A 21,066-nucleotide genomic window follows, 5' to 3' on the forward strand; every position below is an offset into this window, starting at 1 on the left:
GAACTACATTAGGACAACAGTGTAGAAACGCCTTGAAAGCATTCAAGAAGAAATCTCATGAAGGGAAAATTGTTTTGCTCAAAGACACCTATCTCAATTACACACACGGTTAACCCTCTTCCTACAAAATCAACAGCACTCTTTACTTGCACAACTGAGGCAAGCAGGACAGGGCAGCCCACTCAGATAAGCAGAGTCAGCACACTATAAAATCTAACTGCTACAACTGTCTCTTATATTGTTTCTGTACGCCGTTCTATTTCTGATACACCTTAACTAAAACCAGTATCACATCTTGCCATGGAGGTTGACCCTCATTCCAATCACTGACCCTGCTGATCCAAGATTCTGATCCTGACTTGCAGGATCACAGTCAAGTGGAAGAAGTTGTTATTCCCTTGCTACACGTTTCATAGCAAACAGAGTTGTAACTTCACAGCTACTGTGGCCTCTGTGCACTTCTTGTACTGGTAGAGACAATTCCACTCTTACTTCAGACCCCTCAGAAAAGGCTCCGGGTCCAAAGAGTAATTTCCCCTGCTGTTCATTTGGGATCTTTTGCTCCCTGTGCCCCCATTGGATTTCCAAACACTTCGCGACTGTGCCAAGCCTAACAGTGTTGGCAAAACATGCTTGAGCAGGCCAGTTATAAAAATCTATTCCAAGATCTGTTGCCAACATAGCCCGCAACAATGCTAAACTTAGTTAATGTTAACCTTTTTTTAATAGCTCAGTGCAGTGCAAGGTTCTCAAATTGTGGATCATGCTATTTCGAGGTGGAGAGCAATTGAGGAAGGTCACATTTTTAAAAAAAAATATTTACTCACTCTGGGTTTAATCCTAGTTTTTGCCTGCACAAGCCTACCTTTGCAAAACTCTTACATTAACATAGTGATTAAAAATAAGTCTATGAAGCCTATCTATCATCCCAGAAAAATTACTATTATGCAGGAATAGAATATTTTATTTGGCTGAGTGTGATTAGGCACACAAGCAATTTATCTCTGGTGCAGAAACTCTCAATGTACCCTATAGCAACGTCCCAGGGGGAGAAGTTGAAACAGTTTATGTCCAGGATGTGAGGACTCTGTAGATATTTTCTCAGCCCTCCTCATAACCCATACAGGTCTTCTATGGAAGACAGGCTGGTTTTAAGAAGAGTTAGACAAATTCCTATATCATTTTACTTTGCAGAGCAATGTATGAGAACGCCTGGCTTGACTAGTTGTTTGTTCTCTGATCATTTGGTTGTTTGTTTATTTAAACTTATATGTCCATCTCGCACAAGGTGACTCTGCATTATACAATAAAACAAGCGATTTACATTTGTTACAAAACCAATTGAAAGCAAGTCCTAATTAAAACAAACATCTGTTGCCTTTCGAGTAGGTGTAACCAAAACATCGTAAAACCAGCTCTAGTGATTAAGAATAACCTGCTGGCTCTTGCCAGTCCTCCCCCACCCCCAATTCTTGACTTTCCCAAGTACGATTTTTCAGAAGCGGCAATCGCGGGTGACAATCCCGGCACTTCCTGGCCCATCTTCCGAGTCCGGTGCTCCGCTGCCCAATGCCTAATTGAGTCTGGCAAGCATCCGCCGTCTTATGCCGGATCCTACTCCTCATAATGCGGGGGAGGTAGTGTTCTGGGCAGACGCGGAGTTGTGGCCCAACGCAAGAGGCGAAGTGGTTGGGAAAGGAAACCCACAGCAGAGAAAGAGAGAGCGAGAGAGCGCGCTGTTGGGGAGTTTTGACGGCTAAGTGACGGAGCGCGCCATGTCCATTCTTCTCCCATTTCCAAGGAGGGAGACCCCACCAGACTCTCCTCTGCTTGGGGGGTCAGCCCCCCACCGTCCCCTTCCCGCGCTTTCCGCGCTCCTCCTCCCCTCAGCCTCCCCTTCCTCCCCCTTCTCAGCCACCCCTCCTCCCCCTCTTCGCTTTCCCGCGCGTCCGCTGGCGGGGGAGTCCCGGATGTTGGCCCCTTGCCCCGCTGCTCCTCCGTCCTGGCTGCTCCTCCGTCCTGGCTTCCATAAAAGGGCAGCGCCTCCCTCTCCTTCGTCCCCCAGGCCTCTCTCTCCCTCCTCTTTCCCCCTCCCTCTGTCGCCATCCCCTCAGGCGGCGCCCCCGGCGGGCGGAGAAGGCTTAGGGGGGCGGCGGCTCCCGTCCTGGCTACGTCCGCAGGGCGGGGAAGAGAAGCGAAGCATCGGGCGAGGCAGGCAGAAAGCAGCGGCAGCGGCGGGGTTTTCTCTGTCACGCTCGCAGCGCCGCCGGGGGGACCGTAACGCAGGCGCGCGCGCAGGCAGAACCGAGGCCGGGGAGCCCCTTGAAGGGAGGTGAGGACGCGGGAGGGGGGCAGGCGAGGGCTTTTCGCCTCGCGCGGCAAAGGAGAGCGGGGCTCCTTCGTTTCGCCTCTGCTTCCACGTCATCCTTGCTCGGTCGGTGGACGCTGGGACATCTGCGCCCCAGTGGGGTCCTCGGGGGAACCGTGTGCGGGTGACGAGGGTGATGGACGGGGGAGGGATGTAGTTTGGAGGATTTGTGCCCTCTTCAGGGTCCTAGTCCCTCTTGAGGTGACTTTGCTTGCCGTTCTCCCCTGCAAATAACGCTCGCCGCGCTTTCAGCCTTGCTCTTTTCGGTCTTTTCTCACTCTCCGTTCTTCCCACTCTTTTTTTCAGGCCTCCTTTTCTTTTGCTTACCTGAGAAGTTAGCCTTTTTTCAGATTATTTCATGGGATCCTAGATCCAATGGGCACAGCCTCCTCTGTAAGCATTATTTTTGATTGGGACATCCATTGCTCTTTTCTCCTTTTTGCCTACTTCAGCCCTGTATAATCTGAATAATGCTATCTCTTGTGCCTTGGAAAAAGGAGCTTGCAAAATTTTCTTCCCTGTGTGGAGTCCCTTATTTGTGCTCATGTGGTGCTTTAAGATGTTTATGCAATCTGTCTACAACAATGAATATATCTATGTTTTGTAGGATGAGTCCTAGGAGATCATGGAGGTTATTATGGCTGAAAGGATGTGTTTGCTTCGGTGAATTATTCACATTTTCTTGAGTAGTTGGATCTTAAAGGGAATATGAATTCTAAACTTCGGGGTCAAAGGGACTTGTCACATTAATATTGTATATATTGTAGGGACTAATAAGATCCTGAAGAAGGGAAATTTGGTTTAAACATACCTGTAAACTGAAGCTAAATAAGGCATCAGTTTTTATTCCCTTTAGGTTTACAAAGCCCTTGCTGGGCAGCTAGAAATCTGCAGGCTGTGTCCACCCTCCCCTTACTGCCTTTCTAAGTAAATTGAACTGAGTTGGGAACTTCCTCAGTTTTGTTACTTCTTTACAGCTGATTTTAGGGAGTTTGTTTCCCTTCCTTGGCTATTTCTTTTTTCTTGCTCTTTCTTTACTTTCTTCACTGCGGGTGATTTTTTATTTTCTTTGCTTGAATGGGGAAGCAGGGGAGCTGCTCATGAGCTGTGAGTGCGAGACTTCAGCTTAACTAATGAAATGAATGCCATTTCCTCTGCTTCAGTAGGAAGGAGCGATGACGGCTCTGGACGGTATACGGATGCCAGATGGCTGCTATGCTGATGGAACGTGGGAGTTGAATGTGCATGTCACAGACTTGAACAGAGATGTAACACTGAGGGTCACAGGGGAAATACATATTGGTGGCGTCATGCTGAAACTCGTGGAAAAACTTGGTAAGTTGCAATAGAAAGTAGGGATTACATTATTGGTGCTTCTCTGAATGAATGGGGAAATGAATATTTGGTCATTTTTTTGACTAGACAGATTGTTAAAAGAGATCATCAAGCAGCCTATAGTATGCAGCAGGACTGCTAAATCTACAACTTTCTATAGTGGCATATTACAATCACTGCTGTGTATTTCCTTGCTTTATCAGATGGCCCTAAGCTTCTTTACAATATTCTACTTAAGTAGTAGCAAGTCTAAATTTCATAGAGAAATGCAGTGAGTAGTGATAGAGTATTATCCTAGCTTATGGTATAGCAAACTGGTTGTTAGATGAGCCAATCTACAAGATTTTTTTAAACTTTTAGTCATTATTAGACTATATTTCTCAGTTGTTTATTGCTAGATAGTTAAATTGATATGTGATATATGCTGTAATATATGTCCTTAAATCTGAATACACACTTAAACCTATCTAGAGAATGTATCTAATTTTTTTTAAAACATTTATATCACCCACCAACTTAAATGCATAACTGCAGGTGGCAAACAATTAACAGAACAAAAGAAAACACCAGAGTTAAAAATAATCACCTGAGGTACCATGTAGCAATTTTAAAAAACAAATGTGTACATTGGTCTCTCCTGACATCCTGACAACTGGATCATAACAACCTTCTGGAAGGCTGAGAGGGTTACCCAGTCCTTAAGATCTCAGGAACAGGCTGTTCCATAGAGCAGGAACCACGCCCTAAACTATGATGAATATGTTGATGAACTTTTAATTAGAAGCCAAAATTAAATGTGCTATATAACAAAAGTACTATATTGGTTTGCTGAAAATGCATATTGCAGGGAAACTTAAAGCTCTTCCTGACATATTTTAATATACTGCTTGTTTATTGAGAGATATTAGTTGAATGTGCAGTCACAAGGAGAATAATTAAATGAATGCTTTTATTGCTCTGCTGGCTAGATATGCTAGCCGTTATATACCTTCTCGAATACTGAATGATTTGCTCTGGACTGAAGCTTCATATAGAAGTTATCCTGCTTGATCCTCTATTGTTCTGTGTGTTGTCATTGACAAGGGGTCCTCTGCTAGGCAAACTGAGAAAGGGTAATTAGCACATCTAAACATGTGTTTTAAATATTATTGTGTCTTTGGGTTGCCATGGCAAAGAATTGTGGCTGGTTTAGTTTGCTTCTACCATCAAATGTTCCGTTCTTTGAGAAGGATTCTGAACTAACCCAGAATCAAAATGTCATAAGTAAAAAGCAATTTTTTTTTCTGATTGCAAAGAATATTAGAAAAGATTGTATATTCTCCAAAGATTGTATATTGGAAAAATTTTAACACAATGCATTATTGTAATTATTCTTTTATTGTTTGACTCATAAAATAGTTATTTTTTAGACTAACTGCTGAGAATAATCTTTATTTATTGTTGCAAAAAATATTTCTCCTTTGCAAGAATGTTTGCTGCCATAGCAAAGTTTTAATTTTTTTGGTTTTCTGAAGTGCGTAAAGGTGACCAATTTCCTTAGTCAAATGACCTTGAATCTGATGGTGTTATGGCTTGTATTGCAGTCTTAGAGATAATTAATTATACCTCCCCAATTAACAGTTTCTCCTATTTTAATAGTAAATGCATAACTTCAAAAGTTCTAATCAAATTGGTGCAAATCACTGTCATTCTTTGATAGACATTGCCCTAACATTTTGCTTTTATTGCTAAGGCTGCTACATCTTATGTAGACTTCTGAGGTTTAGTCCAGTATTAGTTATACAGCACATATCATATTTGTTCAACATGACATAGGCCATGTCTTGGAGGTTAGAATCTCACTGAAGTACATGTGTATTACTCAGTTACTTTGCACTATGTTTTCAATCTTGAGCAGAATACTGTATTACAGTAAGTGCTAAAGTTCTTTCTTGGTGCCAAATGTTGAAATATATTCAGTTAGTAATTAAAATATTTCTTCTGTTAAAATACATATGAAGTTGTTTGGAGTGCTAAAAGCAAGTAATCCCTATCTGGTCTCTAGCACATTTTTGGTTCTCTATAAAGGAGTGAATTGTTGATTAGTTGCCCACTTAAATAATTTTGGTGTTGTTAAATCACCCCCATCCGGTACTGTATTAACATTTTACACTGATGTAATAAGGAAGGAAAAGCAGATATAAATACTTGCTTCAAAGGGAAGCTTATGTTTGTATGAAAGAGTCTTATTTAGGTTTGATTTGATTTTAGAACTGGAAAGTTAAAGATTTCTTGAACTAATTGTGGGGTCAGCATTCTTCAGTTTCTACCCATTTTAAAATCCTGCATTTTTCATATAGACCAGTATATAATATTAAATCTCAATGTTGCTGATGATTTTGGTATATAATTTTCTTAAGTGTAGGGTGTGGAAGTAGCTGTTAAGTTTGGTTTAAACTGAAATGTATTTTTATAGCAGCTTCATTCAGACTGTTCTAGATTTGAATGCTGAGACTATTCCTTATAGCAGGGGTGTCAAACTCCCGGCCCACAGGCTGTTTGCATCATACAGAGGCCGTGCTCACCTCAGCTCTGGCAATGCAAAAAAAGTTGCGATACATCGCGATGTCACATGACACGGTGAATTTGACACCTGTGCCGTATAGCATTGTTTCATTTTGTTATTGTTTGTAATTGTTTTTATGTTAATGTTACTTTTGGGAGGGTAAATCATTTGGAGCCTTGTTGAATTGATTGACATATACAGTACAATGTATTAAACAAAATAAGCAATACATAAATATTGTTTGTGAAATTATTTTGCAGCTGGGTTAATAACAATCCAGAAACAAGATAATCTAGTCTATTTTACATGATAGCTTAAGGCATTGATGCTCAATAGCTGTTCAATAATTCTTTTAGTTTTTTCCCCTCACATAGTCTAATCTCTGATTTCAGATAATAAAAAGACACACACACACACACACACACACACACAGAGAGAGAGAGAGATCTCAACCAGAGAAACTATAGATAAGAGTGCATAAAACACAAAAGAAAAAAAGCAAAGCAATTCTTCAAAAATCTGTTGTTGTTTTAATGCTAAAAGGGGTAGCTTTAAAAAACAATAATACAGCCCTTAATTTGCAAATATATCTGTTAATTTGTGGGTGTTAAAGCCTATACCAGTGATGGCAAACCTTTTAGAGAACAAGTACCCAAAAACTGGCCCCACCCATGCTCCACCCCCCTGCTCTGCCCCCTCATCACCTGCCCCACCTGCCCACAGGACCACTCACCGCCTCCAGGGCAGATCGCCCAGGCAGCCATCAGCTCTATGGCGGCCACACACTGCCCACGCCCTGCAGCATCAACTGCATGATGGAGTGTGAGTGCAGAGTCTTGTCTACGCTACCTGGCTGCCATGTCCTTGGCTGTGCTGCTCTGTGTGGGCCACGCTCGGGGGCGACTCTCCTTCAGGGAGGCTACTGGAGAGGAGGAGGTCACGGGGGGAGGCAAGGCTGCGGCAATGGCATGTGTGCCCACAGAGAGGGCTCTGAGTGCCACCTCTGGCACCCGTGCCATAGATTCGCCACCACTGGCCTATACTGAGGGGTTCTTGGTGCTCTCTGAGCTTGGTTGTTTTGTTGCAGATTTTTCATTATCCAAACTAGGTAACATCGTCAGTGCTACTAAGGAGTGAGGTTTGCTCTCAGTTTATATTCTAGTGGCTCAGTCTATACCTCCTATTTTGATATGATGAGGCAGAAAGAAATTAGGAGATTCATTCTGTAAAACAGATATGATTCCAAACGTATGTTATTTGATCTTGTGAATAGCATATAAGTAAAATCAGTGATCTTTGATGTTTCACTTGGATCTAATGTTTAATATTTGTACACTACTCTAGTAGACATAACTGAAAAAATCTAATCTAGGGATATTTTTAGCTTTTATATAAACTTAGTTTATTTTTTGCTTTTGATTGATTATGCATTTGCTTTAGCAATATATAGTAAAACAGATGAATAAGACAGGCTTGTACAGTGATAATCTAGGATACATGTCAACTTCTAAATTATATCTATTAAAAATTATTGAGGGTTCTGTCCATCAGGCACAATTCAAATCCTGTGCTACTTCAAATGTGATTTATGACCTTTAACTTCCTAGATATTTTTTAACTGAATTTAATCCCTGGAAATGTAATAAAATCTTTTCCTTGACTATCTTTCAACCTCTAGAAAATAAAAATGCTTTCTAATTTTCCTTTTAAGAAGAAAATTCAGGAAATGAACTTTTTAAAATGACAGCTATTTCTCCATCTCTTAGCTTTAAGGAAGATTTATGCTGTATTAAGAATAAAACATCAAGGAAATGCACCCAATTGTATTGCACTACAGATTTTACAGTAATGAAGGCAGAATTTGTAAATTCATTGAGCTGAATTTGTAATGTCTTCCCTTAAGCCATTATGATAAATAAAAACAATGCCATTCAAATTATCGCTGTTACTCCTTTAAATGTTAACTTTAAATAAATAATTATTTGGTTTTACTTTCCAAATAACTTTTCCACTCTTTTTCTGTTTTATTTTTAATTAGTTTCTGGCTCACATTCAAAGTTTTATATAGAAAGATATGCAGGCTGATTGAAGATTTCCATTTTTTCTCCATTTTCTACTCAATTTCAAGGCGCTTTTAAAACTATCATGAGCTTAGATTTAAGTTGCATTGTTCAATTGGATACTGCAATTTAAGAAAGTGAAAAAAAGTAGTGCTTTTGGGAATTGCACATAACTGAGTGCCTTCAATTAATTGTTTGCTGGGAGGGTTAAACAGGGTTAGACAGGATTATTATTTGAAGTAATTCTGCAGCCTTTATTAAGTATGCCAGCAGAGGGTCAACTAGGAGCAAAATAAAAATGGAGTGGGGATATGCTGAAAATGGAGTAGGGGACAGGCATTCTAAGAATTCTATGCCAAAGAATTCTATGCCAAAGAATGCCCAATTGCATATCAATCTGAACAGCTGCTGAAGTCAGACATTATATGCTGTGATTTATAGAAATTGCAAGTGTTTCTCCTTTCCACCAAAATCATTTCCCCCCTCAAATAACTAGGATAAATGTACCTACCATCACTGTCTCACATTAATGGGGAAGTCAGTTTTGTGCCTCAGAGCCAGTGTTTAGGAGTATAATATCCTCAGTCTCCACCACCACACCAAACTAAGCAAGCTCCTTTAGTGTAATCTTGCTTGCATTGCTCCATCCAAGGCTGAAGGCTTCCTGTCCAAACAGAACTGGGGATCATGCCAAGCCAAGATAATTGCTGCTTTGATGAACCATTTCTTTTCTTTGTGACAGTCATGGAAAGATCTGTATCAGATGTACTGTTGAGTTTTCAGTCCATAGGTTTCAGGTACTAGCATAGGAATGAACTAGGATTCAATGCAACTGTCTTAATAACTCAGAGGTTTTGATAGTACATGTCATCAATATTTAGAATTGCTTAGATAGGATGGGTGGCATAGAAAATAACAGTTTATATGAACATAATGTCATTTATATACTAATTATATTAATATAAATTCATGTCCTAAATCTATATAAACATGGTACAATAATTAAGTGACAATCCAGTTCCTTTAGTTATATAGCATTAAAGTCTTTTTTCTAAGCTTGCAGAATTGTTCTTTTATATTTTAGTCAATTGCTATTAAACAGTTTATAATTACAGTGACACAAAATGTATTCTATAAGGCCTGAGTAAAATTGAATTCAGATGCTTGATTACATTAGGACTTTATACAAGGTTCTCAAAACTTGTGATTGAATACACTCCTACATTCTCCTATATTTTCTACAAGTATTATCTTGCAAGAAACTTTTTCTTGGGAAAATGGGAAACAAAGTGGAACAGTAGGAGCAAATGGGATATGTTCATAAACAAGCTTTAAATAAAGTAAATTACTTTATTTATCTGTTAAGCAACTATGGATGTCCTTTCTGAACCGGAAGTGACGCAAACATTTGGCATTCTCATTCAGTTGGCAGAATTTGCTGCAAAGTAGATCTGATAATTGATTTGCCCTTCAACAAAAATGTTTCTTTGCTCACTACAAATTTGAATTTTTCCTCCCTAAAATTACTATTAAATATTACTACTTAAAAATGTTATAAACTGATTCAAAATGTTTTTCCATCTTGCTCTAAAATAATCTTCATGCCTTTTGAATTATGGATTCCTTTAACACAACTTGAAGAATTAAACAACTGCTTTGGATTAGTCACACAAATGGAATTTAATAAAATAGCTTATGCTGTTGAAATTTTATGACAAAATGTGCTTTCTTCCTATCTCTCCTAGTCATAGCTTATCAGGAGTAATATGAACCATACAAGTATGCGCGTTTAGGCAAACTCTACATTTTATGTGTACATTTTAGCTTCATGTTTTCCTTACTTCTAGAAATCTGCCCACAGTTATTATCTAATTTCAAAATACTGTATTCAAGAATAGCCCAAATTAAACTAATGAATATAATAAGTGTTATCAGAAAAGATTCCCACAGATACCAGTTATCTCTGAGCCTTGGTATCAGTTCATTTGCACTTATTTATTAGCTAGGTAGAGAGTAGTAATTATCTTCTGGCTTAAAAATTAACTGCTTGAAAAAAATAAAATATTCTTGACTCATTGTTACAAGAATACTGAGAAATAGCATTTGAGCTTATTTGGTCTGAAAGATTGCAGTCTTTCATCAGGCCAGTTAGCAGTACTTTTTTGTTTGTTTGTTTGTTTGTTTGTTTTTGTATTTTAAAAGTACATAGAGGTCTTTCCACAAGACAGAGAAGATTTCTCTTGAGTTGAAAGCCCCTTTAATGGTTCAGGCACAGAAATGGGCCAGTTGAGAATGCGAGGGTCTTGCATTGAAATTTACTTGGGTCCTTCTCAGTTAAGCAGAAAGAAAATGTAAGAAACAGTCCTATGTAGAGGAAGACAGTTGCTCCAACTATAGCTTTGCAGGACCCATTCGGAAGTACAGGTAGTCCTCGACTTGTATCCACAATTGAGCCGAAAAGTTCTTTTGTAAAGTGAGACATTTATTGAGTGTTGTCCCATTTTACGTCCTTTCTTGCAACAGTTGTTAAGTGAATCACTGCAGTTGATAAGTTAGTAACCCGCTTGTTAAGTGAATCTGGCTTCTCCCATTGACTTTGCTTGTGAGAAGGTCACAAAAGGTGATGACCGTGGGACACGGGAACGGTCATAAATCAGTTGCCAAGCATCTGAATTTGAATCACATGAGCATGAGGAGGGTGCAAAGGTTATAAATGAAAAACGGTCATAAGTCACTTTTTACAATGCCATTGTAACTTTGAATAGTCACTAAGTGAGCTGTTGTAAGTTGAGGACTACCTGTACCTTCATGGATTTTTTTTTCATGGACTGGACAGTGCAGTTTTATACATAACTAGTAAGAAGTCCTACATTTTGAAAAATGAAAGCTAAATTGATAGTGTTGAAGTAATGATGTTATGTTCAAAAACTGCAGGCAGTATTCCAAGTGTGGCTTTACCAAGGCACTTTACAATGCCTTGGTAAGGCCACAGTTGGAATACTGCATCCAGTTGTGGTCACCATGATGTAAAAAAAGATGTTGAGACTCTAGAAAGAGTACAGAGAAGAGCAACAAAGATGATTAGGGGACTGCAGGCTAAAACATATAAGGAACGGTTGCTGGAATTGGGCATGTCTAGTTTAATGAAGAGAAGGACGAAGGGTGACATGATAGCAGTGTTCCAATATCTCAGGGGCTGCCACAAAGAAGAGGGAGTCAAGCTATTCTCCAAAGCACCTGAAGGCAGGACAAGAAGTAATGGATGGAAACTGACCAAGAAGAGAAGCAACGTAGAACTAAGAAGAAACTTCCTGATAGTTAGAACAATTAACCAGTGGAACCAACCTGCTTCCAGAAGCTGTGAATGCTACAACACTGGAAGTTTTTAAGAAGACATTGGACAGCCATTTGTCTGAAATGGTATAGAGTTTCCTGATCAGGGGGTTGGACTAGAACAAGGTCCCTTCCAACATTATCATCATCATCATTATCATCATTATTTTATTAAAAGTTTAAAAAAAAATATTACAGTATAAAAAAAACCCCTCACCCCTTCCCCCCCCCCACTTCCCAGAGCTGATTACAGGGTAACAAATAAACAAATATAATCTAACTAACATAAACCAACTATACTATCAATCAAAACCATAACACACTTTAACTCCTTCTCAAAACAAATATTAACAAATGGAGGGGGCACCTGGATTTGAACCAGGGACCTCTTGCAGATCTTCCAATGCACCATTGTTGCTACTTTGATGATGATGATGATGATTAATCATTGCACAGTCAGCCAGGTGTTCAGACTGGATTTGGCATTTTTGTCTATCGCGTTCTTACCAAGGACCTGGGATAGGCAGATGTGGATGTTTGATGGTATTACAGATATCGTCGCAGGATGGAAGCAGTTCCTAGTAAGGCCACCTTTTGCAATTGACTAATGGTGAATTGTCAATGCCAATGGTGTTCAAGTGCTGCTTTAGTTGTTTTGGGATTGCACCCAAGGCACCTATTACTATTGGTACTACCCTTGCTTGCTTTTGCCACAGTCTTTCTATTTCTATTTGTAGGTCTTTGTATTTTGTTATCTTCTCCAGTTCTTTCTCGTCTATTCTGCTGTCTTCAGGCACTGCCACGTCCACTATCCAGACTTTTTTGTCTTTCTTATCGACAATTGTTAAGTCTGGGGTGTTATGTTGCAGGTGCTTGTCTGTTTGAATTCTGAAGTCCCAGAGCAGTTTAATTTTATCATTTTCTATGACTTTCTCTATTTTATGATCCCACCAGTTCTTGCTTACAGGCAAATGATATTTCTTGCAGATCTTCCAATGCACCATTGATGATGATGGTGGTGGTGGTGGTGGTTGTTATTATTATTATTTACTAACTTGGCTCGACTACAGAAGTATTAAGTAAACTTGCTAGTTATTTCCCTCTGCCTAATTAGAAATAATATGAGTCTGATCAATAGATAGTTGTTCATATCAAGAACTTGCACAATTATAAAATACTTAAACAAATATCAGAAGTGCTGCTCAGGCACTTACCAGAGGTATTCCTCAACTTATGACTGTTCCTCACATTTAAGATTATTACAGCACCCCTATGATCAAATTCTGGGAGCTTAGTAATTCATTTACATTTACAACAAATGTAGCATTGTCTGAAAACACGATCACCTCTTGCAGCCTTTCCAGCCAGCTACTGACAAGCACTGTCAATGGGGAAGCCGGCAGGGAAGGTCACAAACCATGGTCACAGCTTTATTAAATGGCTAGCAATTTACTTAATGACCACACAAAATGATCATAGAATTGGGTGTGATCATGTAATGCCTTAGTTAACAGCCACACTGCTTAAAAATGAATTTTCTGGTCCCAATTTTGGTCATAAGTCAAGGACTGCCTGTATCTGCTAGCTAAAATAGTGAAATCTCTGGAAGCTCCATTGTTCCAATTGGCAGTCATAATGGCCATATGTTAATTACAGATTGCCTCAGAAAGGGTGCTTTATAGCTTGTAAAGCACTTCCAACTGTTATAAAATGTTGCAAACACCAACCCCCACCATAACATGGTTGCATTTTGTGGGCTTGGTAGCTGGCTCACAACTACAACTTGTGCAGCATTCTGTGATTTGGGACATTTTTTGCCAATTTCCAGCCCCCTCCCCGCCAAAAACATGTTTGGGAGAATCAATTCACATGACCATGTGATTTGCTTAGTGACTACCATAAAAAGGGGTGTAAAATTGGGTCTGGTTGGGTGTGGGTGTGGGTGTGAGTGTGTCTCAGCTTGTAATATAATTTATGACTGAAATTCTGGTCCCAATTGCTGTCACAATTAAGGACTACATGTATATGGAATATCCCTGAATCATATGCTATTAAGACCATTACATTACATATGGGATACTACAGACTTCCTGAGAAAACAAAAATCCATTAATTGATTAACGAATATCAATCTAGCTGTCATGGGTTTTGAAACCCAATACAACTAAATAGTACTACCGGTAGAACTATTAGTACTAGAACTACTGAGCAGAAGTAGTCACATCTGGGCTGAAGGCACAGTCAAAATTAGACTAGAAGTCTGTTAGATTACAAAAACAAGAATAAATACTGGGAAAACCTTAAGTTTGGTTTTAATGATTAACTATCTAGGTTATAAGGCATATGAATAGCATGTATCAGCTATACTGATTGTAGATCATGATTTGATGTTTGGATTTAAAAACTTCCCTTGAATGAAGTGTGATTATACTGACATTCATGTAGTTTTCTTGGCAATACAGAAATATTTTTAAATCCCTTCTGGTTGGAAGGGCAGGGTGTGCTAACTATAGGAACATAAGACAAAGTAATAACTGGAAACCAGAGGCTGGTAGGACAGTCTGAAATACTGTGTCTGGCCTGCGTAACACCCTTCCCAAATAGATGTTGTAAAGATCTATTTACAGTGGCATAAAAGGAAATCATAGCTTTTATGTTAAATATGCCAAATAATGGCATTTACAACAACAACAAGGGAAAAGAAGGTTTGTATGCCAAATATGACAGATCTGGTGTCTTCAATGTGACGCATCCGGCCCGCTGGTCAGTTTGACACCCCTGGTCTAGAAGAACCCATTAGTGTAAATTGTAATAATCTGGCTGAGTATTTTGAGGACAGAATCCCTCATAGTTGCTTTAGATTGGAAGCCAGATGGAATTTATTGAGCTGACGATGATGTCATGCCGAAAACAGATCAGGATGATCCTAATACAATGAGTTGGCTCTGGATATGCTGGACTAATATCAGGCCCAGGGATAGGCAAGCAATCAGGCACCTGAATCTGACTGTGCCAACAGTCAGATGACAAACATCCTGTTCCTATGCAACTGCCACAAACATATACAATCTTGATAACAGAACAGAGATGCTTGACATGCTTCCTTACCAGGGAAGAAGGCATGTGCCTTAATTGATTCTCACCTGGCAGTGGCCTTATAGCTAAATAATTGGAACAACCAATTCAAACAGGACTCTCTGCCTTTAAGAGCAACTTGTGAATGAAATTCTGTCACAACCTTCCCATGGGTGCCTTGAGCTGTGAACTAACCATGTTATCTATGAGTCCCAATGATTGGGAATCTTTGCAGTCAAGTATTCTGATCCTGTGAACCTTGCTGAAGTATCTGCATGACTATAGTACATACATTAACCTTCAGTAGTGTTCACCACTGTATTTTCTGAGGTGCCTGTGTTATAGTTCCACAATGGTTCCACCCCTCTCTGAGCAGACTATTTCAGTCTGTGGCACAGAGGATGAGAAATCAGTCTAGGATGCTCTGTTATAGGGTTAGGGTTTGGTCTTTGTTATCCTGTTTTAACATCTACATAAAACTGTTGTGAGAGGTCATATCAGTTCATGTAACATATCACCAAAATACATCCATGTTTACATTGCCACCATGGACCCAATAAGAGATGTGGTAGAAATCCCATCTCAGTGCCCAGTGATTGTCAATATCTCAGTGGGACAAAGTAGGCTCAGATTCTATCCAAGCAAAATGGAATGGCTATTAATTCAGAAATCTCCTGATTCCAGGATAATATTATTCTTCACTCTTTATAGGGTTGTGCTGTCTCAGAGGTCAAGCTCTCACGTCTACTCAACAAGTGTGCAAATACCGCACACCTGGAATGGGATGCCCTGAGGACAGTCATTCATACTCTTATCATCTTCCATTTTGATTGCTGTAATGTATGCTACTTGGGTCTGCTTCGGAGGACTACCCAAAAATTTCAGCTAGTGTAGAATACAATAGATACTGCCCTGATAAACCACTGCTGCAGAGGAGCTATGCTGATTGCCAGTATAAATGTAATTCAAGATGCTAGCTGTTGTCTTTATGGTCCTATAGGGCTTAGAGTCTGGTTGTAGTAAAGATTGCTTTTCATGCAGATTTTGGCAGGGAATGCTAACTAAGGTCAGGTGGTAGGAAAGAGCCTGACAATGGCATTCTTTCTTAGCAGTTCCCTTCTTATTGATAGCATTTCTGAGGCTGAAAACCCTGCCCTTTTTTGAAGTCTTTTGAGGATTGACTGTGCCTATGTTTGTATTATTTCCATTTTAATGATTCCATGTAATGTACCATTGTTACTTTAATATTTGTAAACTGCCTAGACCTACTGGGATTTATTGCACAAATACATAAATAAAATATTGGATGTCAATACTTTTGTGCTGTTTTAATCATTCATAGCTCTTTGTATAAGGATTGGCAGTCTATTATTATTAGAATGCTGGAATGTTAGGTGTCAGAGCTATTGGTGGTTTTCCTAGTGAATGGTCTCACGCTGCATCTGAATTTCACAGGAAGAATTGGGTCAAGATTTGCTTTCCTTGTCTTTCTCCCATGATCTAGCTCTTTGCTGCGAACACAATATAAGTCTGTTTTAAGCTAGCAAAATAGTCTAGTAGTTCTAGTATATATGGATTATAATCAGAAACATTCAAAATTTGGCTGGGTAGGAGCGAGAAGATATTGTGGAAAGACACTAATGTATCCACACTTGATATCAGTGGCAGACGAGCAATAAATTTTGTGTAAGTTGGGCATTCTGATGATGTGCAGTAAACTGGTAATCTGGAGGACCGCTACACTACAATTGATCCTGGATTTTAGTACTAAAGTACTAAAACTTTTTATGTTTGAGGGAAAACTTTTTTTCCTATTATTGTTACATGTTAAAAGATATACTTAGAATATAGGGAGGAGAGGCTGACATTATTTCTCAGTTTAAGCCCTGATTTGAGGGACTTGCATGGAGTAAAGTTTAGTGGGTACTATTCTTTTAATTATAGCTGCAATGTCAACCTTGTTTCTCCTGAGGGAAATCTGCTTAATTTCGACCTGTTTATGTAGCAGCAAGCATACATAAAATATCTCAGTTTCCTGAAATGATAAATTAATGTATTAGCCAAGGATATCAGGCTTGGAATCTTCAGGAAATTGAAATATTGATATTACTTTTTGAAGGTCTATGATAGAGTAGTTTCAGGTCTTCATTTGCCCAACAATTGCTCAAAAGAATTACTCCTCTTTTCCTGAAACTGCTCCTTCTGAACAGTTCTTTGGCCTCTGTTGAATAACTATTTCTGGGCCATCTCAACATTTCTTTTTTTGCATCAGCTATTAGAAACCTTACTGAATTTTTGGCAGCTTTTGTCTGGTTTTCTGTAACTTCTTGCAATTATTGATAAAAGTTTAAAACATAAACATATTGGCCCAGTGCAGACTTCTTAGCCATGGATAAATTATCACAAGCCACATTTTTTGGGGGGGGGGTTCTTGATCTGTTCCTTTTCTGTTGTTAAATTTGGTGCTGAGTTAACATGGAATGCACAATCAGCCTTTTATACCATAGTCTCATTCATGGTGCTATAGATATTCTCCATGCAAGCTGTGAGAAAAAGGTTGCTTTCAGAAAGAAAATAGTCTTTCACTTTAGCATTTACTCCCAATGAATCAATGCTATTTCACTGAGATAGTACTAGTTTCCAAATGATGTGCCTATAACCTGCAGCTTCAGGATATAAATGCTGTCCAAACAAAATTAAATACCATAGAGAAAGCAAACCCTACCTTATTTAGCTGGAAACATAAAAATTTAAAAGAGAAGCTATAAATTTTACAGTGAAGAGGAGATATATTTTTAGAGCAGACTTCAGACTTAACTGATTTACAGTATTAAACTAAACCTATAATCAGGACATCAAAAGAACAGTGCTTGGCCAGACCAAGGGCGGTTTAGTTGGTTTCTACAGTGGCTGTCCCAATATCTCTGGGAAATCCAAAGGGTATGAATGCAGAGGAACGTTCTTGCACAGGTAGCCTTGTCTTCCATGAAATTTCACATAAAAGTCCACTTAAAGCTGGTTTAGGCAGAACTGGCATTAACAAATCAACTTTATAAAGTTGAATTCTATCCCTTACAAGAAGTACTAAATAGTCCAGTACTATAAGTTCTTTTTGTTTGTCATTTACATGTGAGACATTTTGTGTGAGCAAAGTCTTGCTTATAGAGAATTCTCTCTTTCCAAAATAAATTATTTTAATAAGAGGAGGATTTTTTTTTACTGTTTTTTGGTCTTTCGATATTTTTCAGTTTAAAAAAAATGTTCTTGCAAGATAGTGAGAAAGTTGCCCGGTTCAGTTTCCAATTTCTTCCTTGGTTTCATGTCTTCACAGCACTGGATAGCTATAAAATAAATAATCTATATTAAGACCTCCTCCCCCCCCTTCCCAAGTGAAGAATTCAAACACTGCATACAATAGGTAAGAAGAATATCATGCAGGATGCTCTCAGTTTCTTAAACCTGGATGAAAGAAGATCTGTCCTTTATTTCTAATAGATTGTTGTATGCCTAAATTGTCAAAAGCCAATGTAAAAAAAAAAGATAAATCTTTTAATATTAATTGTAGCCCAGTAGGCTGATAAGAAAGCCAGTGACTTTTAAATTTATAACCCACATTTAAATCTAAACTTCTACTTCTTGAGAGCTCATAAACAACATCTTTCAGTGCCGAAATCATTCCCTTACTCTTGACGTGTTTTAGAGAAGCAAACGTTTGGACCAGAGTTCACCATAATCACTTGACAGATTTCTTTGAGAGCAGCCAAGTCTGACTGCATGCTGCATGCTTTTCTATATTTGGCTTTGTTTAATTTGACGATAGAATGCCATGCTGTTGAGAATTATGGCTGCTGCTGCTCTTTTCCAGCTATGTTACCTAAGCCAAGATTATTCCCTTTTTTTGTTTTTAAAGAATGATGTGGATATTTATGACCCCATGTAGGATGACTCTGAATTCAACTGTACCTCTCATCTCTCTGTCCACTTGAGCTTTTCAAAAATTTAGAGATTATGAGTTAACAATATAGTGCTTCTGTATGTTTTCTGGGTTGCCTAAATCTACATGTTATCTAAAGAAATGTCCTGTATTTTGAGGGAGAGGAAGAGAATAAAAAATTCTTTATAATCAATTTTCTGATATTCTTTGTATAGTTTACCTGCGATTTATAAGATCCTGACAGTATGGCATATATTATTAATTGCAAGCATTTTATGTAATTACCATTACCATTATGCTTTGAACAGTGAAACTTAATCATAAATCAGAAGTCATATAAAGCTTATCCAAAATGCTGCCTTTACTTACACAAAGATTAATTTCAAATATCCTATTTACCTCGTCACATAAGATCAGTTATCTGGGAGGTAGGAAAGGCATTGAATTCTCTGGTCCTGTATTTATGAAATCCTATTGTATCTGAATTATACTAATTTTCTTCAGGATTTCTAGTGGACCTTTCTTTTCAGAAAGCATTTTATGTAATTGGGCTTTTAGCTTTATTTACTGGAACATTTATATCCGGTGGGAAAGAAAAGAACCATTTTTGCAGCAATGCCTCAATTCTGAAATATTCTCCAGTTGGAGGAACAATTGCTATTGGGACACATCAGGGAATTGTTAATAGTAGCTGGAGATGCAATGCAGATGTTGGAACATTAACTTACACAATTTGGACTCAGCTTATTTTGTGCTAAGGTTATCCAAATTGTTAATAACTTATGTATATTAATGGACATATCCTCTTTGGCTATATCCCTAGCATATGGAATTATCAAAATACCAAAAGTACTTTTTTTTTTCACTGTGGCTGAAAATATGATCAAGTAACGTGGAATGAGAAATTTAGCTTGACTTGAGGGGATTTTTATCTTTACCTCTTGGCCATTCTTGGTGGTGTGTCAGATACCACAGATTTGATCCTGCTTGGTTTCTTAGTCTTGTCAAGATTGGCCATTTTCAACCAGCAGCTGTCATGTGTCAGGTGTGAAAAATAAATTGATGTTAACGAAATTTTCAGACGTTGAATGATCCTTATTTCACTCTTGTCTTTTGCAAGAATAACTGGCTGGGTGAATAAATACATGAAATAAAAATCATTGGTATTTTATATAAAATATACAAAACACATTTTGTCCAAGCACTGTGAATTAGTTGCTCACCATTTCTCTTTAATTTCCTAATTGTGTATCTTTGTGCTCCTAGATGTCAAGAAAGATTGGTCCGACCATGCCTTATGGTGGGAAAAGAAGAAAACCTGGCTCCTTAAAACACACTGGACTTTAGATAAGTATGGAATACAGGCTGATGCAAAGTTACAGTTCACTCCTCAACACAAACTGCTCCGACTCCAGCTTCCCAACATGAAGTATGTAAAAGTGAAAGTGAACTTTTCTGACAGAGTCTTTAAAGCAGTATCTGACATCTGCAAAACTTTCAGTAAGTATCTATGATTTATAGAGCCAATTATTACCTTTTTCAAGTGACAAGCAGCCAGCTTGAGTAGCTTTGTATTACTTAATTGTTTGTCTTGTAAGTATACATTACAGGTAGCCCTTGACTTATGACTGGCCATTTAATGACCATTCAAACTTATGATGGACTTTAAAATGCTACGTACAACTGGCCCTTGCAGTCTCATCATCACATTTCAGGTATTTAGCAACTGGTTCACATTTACAATCAGTTGCAGCATCCTGCAGTCACATGACCATGATTTGCAACTTTTTTGTCTTTTCCAGCAAAATATGGCCAATAGATATACTAAACTCCCTTAGCAACCATTTGGTTCACTTAATGATCATGGTAACTTGCTTTGTGATCAGAGTAAAAATGGTTGTAAAATTAGGTCACTTGGTGACCCGCTTAACAATCACAACAACTAATAAAATTTGGCTGGATTGTGGTTGTAAATTTGAGGACGACCTGTAGTCTATCTTCTTCTCTCACGTTTCTGGTGATCTCTTAAAAGAATGAAAAATAGGTTTCAGTATGTGAAATACTTGCCAAATGATGGGATGTATAGTATGCCAACTTTGGGTGCTCATCCTGACATCACTGTCTTGCTGGATTCACTCTTCAAGCTAAGCTGTAATGAGTTTGTTTTGTTTTAGCTTGGCATGTTGTGTGAATTCGTCACTGTGTTCTTAAAATCAGAGCTTGTATTTATGTTATGTATGGAAGCAGACATTGTGACTTGTTCAATAAACCTTAAACAATGACTTTTTAAATAAATACTGTGAATCTAGCTTTTTCCTATTTCTTTTCATTTTATGGAATCAGACTTTTAAGTTAATAAGGTATTGAGCTATAGAAGATACACTGATTTCTTAATCTTCTTGATTTCTATTAAGGT

General features: G+C 38.4%; 1 protein-coding gene across 2 annotated transcripts; it reads left to right on the top strand.

The window, feature by feature from the left end:
- Nucleotides 1–1,990: 1,990 nt before the first annotated feature.
- Nucleotides 1,991–20,179, top strand: LOC120317349 (fermitin family homolog 2-like). Of its 2 annotated transcripts, none has more exons than XM_039363888.1 (3): nucleotides 1,991–2,332; nucleotides 3,532–3,703; nucleotides 19,917–20,179. In XM_039363888.1, exons 2-3 carry the CDS (start codon nucleotides 3,544–3,546, stop codon nucleotides 20,162–20,164), a joined length of 408 nt encoding a protein of 135 aa, XP_039219822.1. In that variant the 5' UTR covers nucleotides 1,991–2,332; nucleotides 3,532–3,543; the 3' UTR covers nucleotides 20,165–20,179. The 2 variants fall into 2 exon arrangements, with proteins under 2 accessions (XP_039219822.1, XP_039219823.1); XM_039363889.1 differs by having other exon boundaries at nucleotides 3,535–3,703.
- The last annotated feature ends 887 nt before the right edge of the window (nucleotides 20,180–21,066 follow it).

Source organism: Crotalus tigris, unplaced genomic scaffold (genome assembly GCF_016545835.1).
Source record: "Crotalus tigris isolate CLP2741 ecotype Arizona unplaced genomic scaffold, ASM1654583v1 scf7180000019620.78953, whole genome shotgun sequence".
In the NCBI taxonomy this organism is placed as follows: Eukaryota; Metazoa; Chordata; class Lepidosauria; order Squamata; family Viperidae; genus Crotalus; species Crotalus tigris.

What these genes read in the sequence shown, in the direction of transcription:
- LOC120317349 (XM_039363888.1), top strand. Translation starts at nt 3,544, where the DNA reads ATGACGGCTCTGGACGGTATACGGATGCCAGATGGCTGCTATGCTGAT. An exon ending in GAAACTCGTGGAAAAACTTG is followed by an intron (nt 3,704 to 19,916) that starts GTAAGTTGCAAT and finishes TTGTGCTCCTAG; the next exon opens with ATGTCAAGAAAGATTGGTCC.